General features: G+C 36.2%; 1 protein-coding gene across 2 annotated transcripts; it reads right to left on the bottom strand.

Annotated features, from left to right (window-relative positions):
- Positions 1-469: 469 nt before the first annotated feature.
- Positions 470-10566, bottom strand: ndufaf5 (NADH:ubiquinone oxidoreductase complex assembly factor 5). Of its 2 annotated transcripts, NM_001082894.2 has the most exons (11): positions 10283-10560; positions 10157-10197; positions 6996-7059; positions 6737-6784; positions 6104-6207; positions 5987-6026; positions 5271-5468; positions 3860-3920; positions 3707-3790; positions 2794-2876; positions 470-2644 (listed from the first exon to the last, which is right to left on the bottom strand). In NM_001082894.2, the coding sequence occupies exons 1-11, from the start codon at positions 10442-10444 to the stop codon at positions 2564-2566; spliced, it is 966 nt and encodes a 321-aa protein (NP_001076363.2). In that variant the 5' UTR covers positions 10445-10560; the 3' UTR covers positions 470-2563. The 2 variants fall into 2 exon arrangements, with proteins under 2 accessions (NP_001076363.2, XP_068076960.1); XM_068220859.1 differs by lacking the exon at positions 3707-3790 and having other exon boundaries at positions 2411-2644; positions 10283-10566.
- Between the last annotated feature and the right edge of the window lie 800 nt (positions 10567-11366).

Raw genomic sequence — 11366 nt, 5'->3', positions numbered from 1 at the left:
TTTAGGTGTAACTCTCATAGTAATACTTTTTTTCTATAATATAGATAAGAATTAATTAAATGTATATTATTATATTACATTGTTATAAGTATTATTATATAGTAGCATTCATTAAATATACCAGTAATTAATTGTACTGTAATTATTTGTATTAAAGTTTAAAATTACTGAAATTATTGTATTATATTTGTATTATAATAACAACAAACAGTTATTATTACTCTTATTATTATTAATATTATTATATTACTACTGACTGAGAATAGCCGTAAAACAAAGCAAGTATGATGTAGAAATATCTGAAAATATATATATAAATATAAATAAACATAAAATGTGTGTGTGTGTGTGTATATATATATATATATATATATAAATAATATATGTATATATATGTATAAATTTATATATATATATATATATATATATATATATATTTCTTTTTTTTTTATAATATAGATAAGAATTACTTAAATGTATATTGTTATATTATATTGTTATAAGTATTATTATTTAAAGTAGCATTGATTAAATATACCAGTACATCTGTGCAACTACGTTGTATAACTACTCCAATTTAAGTGCTAAATCTTTTAAACCAATCTGCATTGTCATCAAATATAACAAAATTACAATACAAAAACAATTTTCTTTTTCTTTCTTTTTATTTTGAGGTGAAATACGACCTGTACCTGCTCATAAACTCACTCAGGAAGGCTGTAAACCAGGATCGTGCAACACTGAGGATCCAAAGTAGATGTAAATAGTTTCGTCAGTGCCTTTCCGGCATTAATTCAAGCTTTAAACGCTTTTGAAGAATGAGAAATATAGACTTCATCATCATCAAAACCTGCTCTAAACGTCTAGTGTTTACATTAGGGACCACAAAGCCTGTTTCTGTGGACAAACGGGACGTCCTGTAGCTGCTACTTCAGTTCGTGGTTCGCTTTAAATCAATTTCGCTGTAAATAATGAATCGCCAATGCTTGACTCTGGATTCTAATCCACATATACTGCCATTTCAAACAATTACAGCAAGCTCCATAACACTTCAGCACATTTCTATTGTTTTTATAACCACTGTGAGGTCAAAGCTCTCAAATTAGCACTTGTACTGTGAGGCCATGACTTCCAGATCAACTAATAGTGCTTTTGATTCAGAATAATCGCCCTATATGCAATTAAAGGGGTAGTTCACACCAAAAATCAATTCAGGTCATCTAAGAAGAAGACTTTTTTGTCTTCAGTACAATATTAGAGTAGATTTTTAGCTGAAACTGTTGTGCTTGGTGATTTTTGAAATGCAAGTCAATTTATTACCAGCATTTTAGAGTCTAAAAAACACATACAGGCTAAATAAAATTAATATCTGTGCTTGTGGTGATACATTGAGGTCTTAAAATGATAATAATATTGTAAATAACATTCACATTTTTTGCACTGTTCAATTATTTCACGTCATAAGTCTACTTTTAAGTTCATAAGCCACATGTATTCATTTAGTGTTGCCTGTGTTTGATTTTTTTTTTGTACCCTAAAAGTGGCTCCAAAAGTAGCCAAAGAGACGGGTTAAGCTAAAAACGTCTTTAATGTTGTACTGAAGACACAAAAGTCACCATCATCTTAAAGAAACACTCCATTTTTTGGAACTAGGCTTATTTTGCTACACCCATAGAGTTAAACAGCTGAGTTTGAATCCATTCAGCTGATCTCAGAGTCTGGCGGAAGCACTTTTAGCTTAGCTTAGCATAGCATAATTCATTGAATCGGATTAGACCATTAGCATCTCGTTCAAAAATGACCAAAGAGTTTTGATAATTTTGCTGTTTGAAGCTTGACTTTTGTGTAGTTACACTGTGTACTTAGGCCAAAAATGAAAGCTAACTACACAAGCTTTGAATAGAAAAATAAGCAAAGCTAGATGCTAATTGTCTAATCTTATTCAATGATTTATGCTAAGCTAAGCTAAATGTGCTTAAGTCAGGCTGGAGATCATCTGAATGGATTCAAAAGTGGTTAAACTCGATCGTTTAACTCTAGGGGAGCAGTAAAATTAGAACATTTCCCCCTCAAAAGGTGGAGTGTTCCTTTTAATGGCAGCAATTTTGGGGTGGACTGCCCCTTTAAGGGCTTTTACTGTAGTCTACGCTGTAAATTACTGTCTGACTGAAGTACTATAAAGCCATATGTATATGCAGAATGTATATTGTACACTTGATCTGTACAGAGGGAGTTTGTTTTCATGAAGAAAGGGATAGCACTGCTAAATTAGCCGTTAGCATTATTGTGTTTACTTATAATGAATACTGGGAGTAAGATGTACACATTTTTAAATCCATGTTTGCATTATTTTTATTTCTGAAACTGAATGTAATAGATCTGGTAATTCAGTGACGAGCCGTTTCAGGGCCATAATGAATTCACAGTTTATTTATTTGCAAAAATACAGTTTTGTTGATGCGACATTTCAATGTGATCATGTTCATATGATTAACGCAGCTCCTTCAGAAGTGGACGTGATGAATAAAAATGTGCTTCTGTTTCAGGATTTGTGGTGGTTTTTCTACTGGTCGCTCTGAAGTTTGCCTATTTTCGACAGATCTGCAAATGAGACGTTCGCCGAGCCTCGTTTTGCTGGTTTGGCCTGTAAATTCATCACAAGTCAGTATCTCACATGTGATTGGTCAGCATATATATATATATATATATATATATATATATATATATATATATATATATATATATATATATATAAATAAATAAATAAAAGTAGCCAATGAAAATGCAGCATACCTGAGAGTCGTGAGGCTTCCAGCCAATCATGTAGAGGATCTGAAAGGTGGCAGGAACTGAACCGTCTTCATTGCCGTACATCTCTAAATTTTGGTAAACACAAAATATATTCAGCTGAAGTCAAAATTATTACATATTATTTTATGGGTTTAAGCTTTAGCAAAAAAAAAAGTGATATTAAAAGTGCAGTAAGTTTAACACCTAGTGGTTAAACTAGGTATTGCACACTTGGATCAGAACACACGCATGCTGAGGTTGCCAGATTGACGACCAACAGGATAATATTTAATAATGTTATTGAATAATGTAATTTAATAATAATAATAATGTTTTATTAATCACTACGATTAATTTTATCTGTCAATAAATCACACCTTAAAATAGATTATATGATTGCTCAAACGTAAATAAACGCGTGAGAAACAAAGTAATATGATTTCACTTGATTATTAAATTTTTAATATTTAAACCCACATTTGTCTATATTTAAAATTATGTAATTTTTTTTTTTACATGAAACATTCTAATATTATTGTATATAATGTTTAATAATTAATAAATATATGTTACCCCGGACAACAAATCCAGTCTTAAGTTGCACTGGAATATTTTTGGTAATAGCCAAAAATATATCGTATGGGTCAAAATGTTTCTTTCATGCTAAAATCATTCGAATATTAACTAAAGATCAAATTTTCGACTGTAAATTTTTGATTAGTAATATGCATTGCTAAGAGCTTAATTTGCACTAAAGGTGACTTTTTTTCCTCAATATTTATCACAATTATTAATATTTATATTTTTATATATATATATATATATATATATATATATATATATATATATATATATATATATATATATATATATATATATATATATATTAAATGGTGCGCTTCCGCACGAGTCACACCTTTATAAATAGCCGCCGCCGCCAACATCGTGTCTCTTTGCAGGAGTAACTTTCTATTCCATGCGCAGTTGCTCTCACCCATACCTGAAGAACAGAAACTGTGAACGAACTTTCCTTCCATTTGATAGCATTAGACATAAACTCAGAGTTTACCTTGTAAATCCCTCATGACCTCCAGCATACCAGGATAATTGACCTGAACTTCATCAATGTCCTGCAACACAACAATGAGCCTGGATATAATCACACGAAGCAGATAAAAGGCTTTAAAATATAGTGTCTAATACTGCGTTCACACCAGATGCGTCAAGGAAGCGTAAAAGTCGAGTAATTTACATGTTAAGTCAATGCAATGACGCAAATAGACATCCTACAGCGCAATACGTGCAAATGAGGCAGTGCGAATGATGCGATTTGCGCGAATAAAGCGGTGCGAGTTGAGAGTTTTGCACGATTGACGCGCTTAACGAATCGCTCAAGTTTGAAAATCTGAACTTCAGCGGACATTCGTGCCGCGTTAACCAATCAGGAGCTTTCTCTTGTGGGGGAGTGATTATGATGTAGTGCCTGCTGTTGGTGTCCCGGAGTAAAAGTTGCTCCGGGGTAGAAGTTGCTCAGTCAGAAGCAACACTGAAAGCCTCCATCCTCCAGCTTAAGTTTTTGGAGGAGTTTATGAGCTCACAGAGCTGGGTGCACCTCTGAAAGATCTAGTGGACTCAGACACTGCTCCAAACGAATCGACGCTGTTTTTCAGCTTTAATAAAGCACATAAAACAGCTATTCTCTCAATAAAAGCCATGTTAGCCTTTTAGCCACCAAGCTAGTGTCACCGGGCAGACAGAAGCCCTGCTCATCAAGCAAATCCACCATACCTACCAACACTCCCATTTTTCCGGGGAGTCTCCTTTATTTCAGACCCATCTCCCGTTTTGAAAACTCCTGGAATTTCAACCCCCTAACCCCCGTTCCTCAGCTTTTTGCTTTTTTGTACAGTCCCCTGATCGCCGACCTTGGTAGGACAGACCAAGGACCCCATTCTTCAGTTTGGGAACACCCCAATCCCCCCTCTGATCTTCAATTCACTAATCCCCCCCCTTCTAATGTTCGCAAATCCACCCCCCCTGCCACCCGGTGTTCCGGATTTTCAGAGACAATTGTTGGCAGGTATGGAAATCTGTGATGATTTTTTAGTGCATTTGACCTTCGGATGAAGCGAGCAAACTCATAAAATGTTCACTCGTCTATTTACGTGTGAATAGCACAATTTATCCGCGCGTTCTGTGTCTGGTGTGAGCACAGCATAAATCTGCCGCTATGTTGATGCATAGCGTGTTTGTAACTCCATCCCTATTTGAAATGTGGGCTGGGAGCACAATCTCATTTGAATTTAAAGCAACAGGCACCAAACGGCACAACTTGGATCAAAGCCTGAATGGGTGAGTTTCAGAGAGCTATAAAACAGTATTAGTGTGGTATTTTGACATGAAACTTCACACTCTAGGGAGTTCAGAGACTTATTTTACATTTTGTAAAAAAGGATGTAATAGGGCCCCTTTATATTTACCACAGTGAGCATGTTGAATCCGGCCTGTCCCAGCAGGTTGCCCAGGTCAGTGACGGCAGTATACGGTGAGATGTGTGGCGCAAACCCGCCCTCCCTCTCCAGCTCCGCCAACTGCAGAGAACAGCGCAGCTCGTACAGCGTCTCACCGCCGACCATCGCTCCGATGAACACACCATCCGGCTTCAACACCTGGTGAATCTGAACACAACACAAGTCCATTCATTCATTTCATTTTCACCATAGCAGAATGAACCGTCAACTTATCCAGCATATGTTTCACGCATCAGATGCCCTTCCAGCTGCAACCCATCACTGGGAAACATCTATACACACTCATTTACACACACACCACAGACAATTTAGCTTCACTCAGTGGCTCAGTGGTTAGCACTTGCGCCTCACAGCAAAAAGGTCACTGCTTCGAGTCCCGGCTGGGTCAGTTTGCATTTCTGTGTGGAGTTTGCATCTTCTCCCCATGTTGGCGTGGGTTTCCCCCACAGTCCCAAGACATGTGGTATAGGTGAATTAGATGAACTAAATTGGCCGTGGTGTATGAGTGTGTATGGGTGTTTCTTAGTACTTAGTTCTAGGTGGAAAGGCATTCGCCGCGTAAAACATATGCTGGAATAGTTGGCGGTTCATTCCGCTGTGGTGACCCCTAATAAATAAAGGGGCTAAGGCAAAGATGAATGAATGATATATAGCGCTACTCATACCTGTCGCAGGGCTCCGGGAAGGTCGTTGATCCAGTGCATACTGAGGAGACAAATAAGGGTTTGTAAATAACAGCTCATTCCTAAATTTCCCCATCATGCACTGGGGTGGTGTGGTACCTCAGGCTGCTGAGCACTAGGTCAAATGTGTTTTCTTTAAAGGGCAGGAACTCCTCGTCTGCCATCACACACTGAGCGGGAATATCACTTTTCTTCCTGTTCCTCTGGAGAGAAAAAAAAAAGCAAGAAAATCTCAGTCATATACAGGTAAAGTCAGAATTATTAGCCCTCCTGTGAATTTTCTTTTAAAGATATTTCCCAAATGATGTTTAACAGAGCAAGACATTTTTCACAGTATTTCCTATAATATTTTTTCTTCTGGAGAAAGTATTATTTGTTTTATTTCAGCTAGAATAAAAGCAGTTTTTATTTATTTTTTTAACCATTTTAATAAAATTATTAGCCCCTTTAAGCTATATTTTTCTTCAATTGTCTACAAAACAAACCATCATTATACAGTGACTTGCCTAATTACCCTAACCTGCCAAATTAAGCCTTTACATGTCACTTTAAGCTAAATACCAGCATCTTGAACTAGCATCATGTCCAAATAAAAGTATTAATTTCTTACAAAAACATCCTGCTGACCCCAAACTTTTGACTGTTAGAATGGGCATAATAACGCAGTTATAATGCACATATTTACAGTATTTTGCATTTGCAAATAAAACAAAGCAACAAGAAGTCTCTTACCAGGGACGAGCTTGAAATGTCTGTTAGAAAGAGACGTTCGACAACCTCCTGAAATGAGAGAGAATCCGTGTTACCATAAGACGCGTTTAATTTAGGAATATAACTTTAAAAATTCTGCTGAAAAACACAAAAAAAGATGTGCACGCTGCTCTTTTCAATAAAGTGAAGATTACAAGCTTCTCATGACTCAAATTACTTTTTTTCTGCACGAAAATATGGATTAAATAATGGATACTTGCCAGACTAAGAACAGTTTTACCTTACTCAAATGCTCTGCGATGTGGCTCCTTCCACATCCTACATCCAGAGCCAGAGGGAAAGTCCTGTAATGACATTCAAAAATGTATGTTTTGTTATTGTTTACTGGAACTCATGTTTTCGCTGCAAAACCCACAGTACTATTCTTATTCTGGTGAAAACTAATAGGAGATATTAGTCAGAATTCCAAAGCTTCTGTTACAATGAAAGTGAACGGAGTCTAGAGCTGTTGAAATCCCCCGAAATAACTTCCAATTCAACTATTCATCACACAGAACTATTGGATGACATACAGTAGTATACATTATTGCCATGTCTGCAGGAAATTTGACGTATTGCATTGATTATATTTAGCTGGAATAGTTGCTTTTAAATATTTCACTCTACCCGATTAAATTTCTATTAATGATTAGTTTTAATTGCTAATATGTGACCCTGGACGGCGAAGCAGTGGCGCAGTAGGTAGTGCTGTTGCAACACAGCAAGAAGGTCGCTGGTTCGATCCTCGGCTCAGTTGGCCATTCTGTGTAGAGTTAGCATGTTCTCCCTGTGTTCGTGTGGGTTTCCGCCGGGTGCTCCGGTTTCCCTTACAGTCCAAAGACATGCGGTACAGGTGAATTGGGTAGGCTAAATTGTCCGTAGTGAATGAGTGTGTGTGTGGGGTTTCCCAGGGATGGGTTGCAGCTGGAAGGGCATCCGCTGCATAAAAAAAAAGCTGGATAAGTTTGTGGTTCATTCCGCTGTGGCAACCCCAGATTAATAAAGGGACTAAGCCAACAAGAAAATGAATGAATGTGACCCTGGACAACAAAACCAGCCTTATTATGCAGGGGCATATATTGGCAATAGACAAAAATATACTTGTATGGGTTAAAAATATATAAAACAATCCTTTCATCCCAAAAATCAGTTGATAATTAAATAAAGATTGTGTTATTTTACATTTTTTGGTAAATTTCCTAATGTAAATATATCAAAATGTAGTTTTTATTCGTAGTAAGCACTGCTAAGAACTTTATTTGGACAAAGTTAAAGGCAATTTTCTCAATTCTTTTTATTTTAGATATTTAAATAGTTCCTTATATTATAGTTCCCTATCTTATGATAGTTTTTTTCTTTCTCCATGTTCACACAGACTTTAAATCCTAAATCAGCCTTTATGACATCTGTTCTGTCTCCAGGTTCAATTTTGTCCCGTTTCATAAAAACAAGGGTGTCAAAATGTGCAATGTAAAATCATTAAACTATGGAACCGGAAGTTGCTGAGACTTTTATTATGTCGATGTACTTCCAACTGAAATGGAATATTAAAGGGCACCTATGGTAAAAAATCTACTTTTCAAGCTGTTTGGACAGATCTGTGTGTTGGTATAGTGTATAGACCGTCATACTGGGGTGATATGAACACACCCAGTCCTTTTGTTTCAATTTAACTACAAAAAAAGGGTCAGCCAATTGGAGCTGTTTTCAAATCGATCGCACCATTACGTAGGTGTGCGATCCCCCCGCCCACCGAATTGATTGACAGCTGCGCGCATTAACATGTTCCGGTAGTCGCGTGTATATGTCAACAAGACCAGGCAGACATACGCAAAGCAACCGGGAATAAAAGATTTGTTCTGTTCGCTAGGATCAGCAATCATCATCAAATGTGATTAAGAGTAAGTTTCACATGTTTAAAGTGTTTTAAAACAGAGTATGTGTGTAATTAATTACAGCGTTTTACTTCAGCTTTACTTCATCAGCACAGCCGCGTGTCAGAACAATTATAAAAGAAGACGCTTCAATCCCGGTTTGTGGAAGTTAAATCAGGTTTATTTTGTACATCAGCATAACAGATATCCACACAGTACTTGAGGTTAGCCTTAACTAAACTAAGCGCGCTCTGTCTGCCTGCCTGTGTGTGTGTGTGTGTGTGTGTGTGTGTGTGTGTGTGTGTGTGTGTGTGTGTGTGTGTGTGTGTGTGTGTGTGTGTGTGTGTGTGTGTGTGTGTGTGTGTGTGTGTGTGTGTGTGTCGCGCGCGTTAACTTTGTAACGATATTGTGTGTGACTCATCAATGCAACTTCACAATACTGATTAGTAAAGGTTAGTTCTTACTGTAGTATCTCACAAACGCTACGTGAGACCTTCTTCCTTTAAGTCTGTCTGTTGTCTGACGCAGCTGAGGGAGGAGGCATGTAGAAATAGTAGGCGGGAAAGACTCGTCTTAAAGGCGCAGTACGACAAAACCACCCCCTGCTGGAAATCAGTATAAAACAGCATCTTGTAAAAGGTATAATGAAAAATCTGATGGGTATTTTGATCTGAAACTTTATATACACATTCTAGAGACGCAAAAGACTTATATTAAATCTGAAAAAAGGGGTAACCTAGGTGCCCTTTAAGTAGGGGTGGGGCTTTCATTTTGCACATCATTCCCTCGTGGCAAACTAATGGTAAAGGATGTTGATTTATACTTCTGCTTTATGTGTATTCGATGGCACAGCTTTCGCGCGGTCGCATAGCCCTCGCTGACGCACACCTCTCAGTCAAAAAATGTAACTACAGGTTGCAACGACGTGTAGAGCCATGGTCGAGCAAGCTCTGTGATTGGTGACGAGTGTGGGCGGTGCTAAAAGCAGCAAGCCCATTGGAGCGAGTGTTTAAAAGTGTGGAGTCCCGTGAAGGAGCTCCAGATGGAAACTTTTTTTTGTGTACTTGACGATTAAAGTTTTTGCACATCGACTGGCTTCCACCTTTGAATGAGCAAGTTTCAGCTACTTGTACATTAAGATAGTTTAGAAAAAACTAAACAACCATGAAGAAACACGACACAGGAACACAAATACATACTGCCAGCTAGCGAAAGCAAATGGTCAGACTTTCATTGAAGATTACCAAAACAAACTGATTTTCCCGGTGCCATAACTTTCACTGGTTAATTATTCACTTTAAGAATAACAATTTGAGCTAGCAAAATTAAGATTATTAATTTTGATTTCACGCTGACTTTAAAAGCGTGCTGCCTTTATAGGACAGTGCAGACTAGACATTCTGCTAGATATCTCCTTTTCTATCTCGCAAAACTAAATTAAGTCATGATGACACGAAGTAAAACAAATACCATAATTGAATATTTGCCAGAATTATTAATTTTATATTAGCATGTTAAGCATAGTGACCTTGCGACATCGTAAACTCTGTCCGCCACTCTGCTGCCCACCTGCAAACACAACAAAAACACAAGTTCACACACACACAACCCTTTTTGCTCTAATATTAAACAAACATTGTGCACATTATCTGACCTCTTCTCGAAGGTAATCGTATTTGCTGCTGTCCAGTAAAGATGAAGCCCAATCCTTCTGCCTGCGCTTCATGCTCCTGTCAAACACATTCATTCCCTGCCTGGAGGAAAAACTCCGCCATGTTCTGCTCACACCGCGGAGACTCTTCACGGACACGTTCATCATTCCTGATTTATTTATTAGTACATTTTAACATGTAACTAGACTAAAACACAACTGTTTTGAACACATTTTTTTGGCGTGATTGTGAGTGCAGAGCTTTCAGTTCTGCGTCAGACAACAGCAAGAGGTCTGAGGTAAAATATGGAGTGGATCAAACCAACCAGAACACTGGAACACGGATCGGAGTCAGTGAAAAATAGGTTTATTATATTATATTATTATATAATATTATATTATATTATATTATATTATATTATATTATATTAGATTAGATTAGATTAGATTAGATTAGATTAGATTTATTATATTAGGTAAAGTGCTATAGAAAACAGCGTCCATTTTACAACTGCAAAAGTGTCTAAATACAGTAAAAGCACCAGGTCAGCGTTATTATAGTAAACTTTAGGATATTTTCAGTGTATGATTTTAGATTTTTGATAATTTGCAGGAATTTATGTTTATATAGTACTGTATAACGATGTATGTTAAATTAAAAACTGTAATAAAAAATTGAAACTGTAATTTACATTAAATAAAAATAAGTACAAACTGTAAAAAATGTGTGCGTGTGTGTGTTTTAACACTTTACATTTTATAACAGTTAAAGTTAATTTTAAGTAACGTTTTAAGTCAATTTATGGACATTTTTGATTAATTAATTGATTATTTAAAATATATATATATTTTAAATTCTGTAATATAATGGTATATAAGTCAATAAAAATATAATATACCATTATATTTTAATATAATCCTATTTAAGTAAACAAAAATATACCATTATACTTTAATATAGCCTAATCCTATATAAGTAAAGAAAAATATACCATTATACTTTAATATTATCTTATATTTTCCATTTCATTTTAACTAGTAAATGATTGTAATGCTGATATTTGGTGAATTTATTTTTGTGTTTCTT

The sequence above is a fragment of the Danio rerio genome, chromosome 1 (genome assembly GCF_049306965.1).
Source record: "Danio rerio strain Tuebingen ecotype United States chromosome 1, GRCz12tu, whole genome shotgun sequence".
Classification (NCBI taxonomy): Eukaryota; Metazoa; Chordata; class Actinopteri; order Cypriniformes; family Danionidae; genus Danio; species Danio rerio.
Note: the sequence above shows the minus strand (reverse complement) of the source record. Positions and strands in the feature narration are given on the sequence as shown.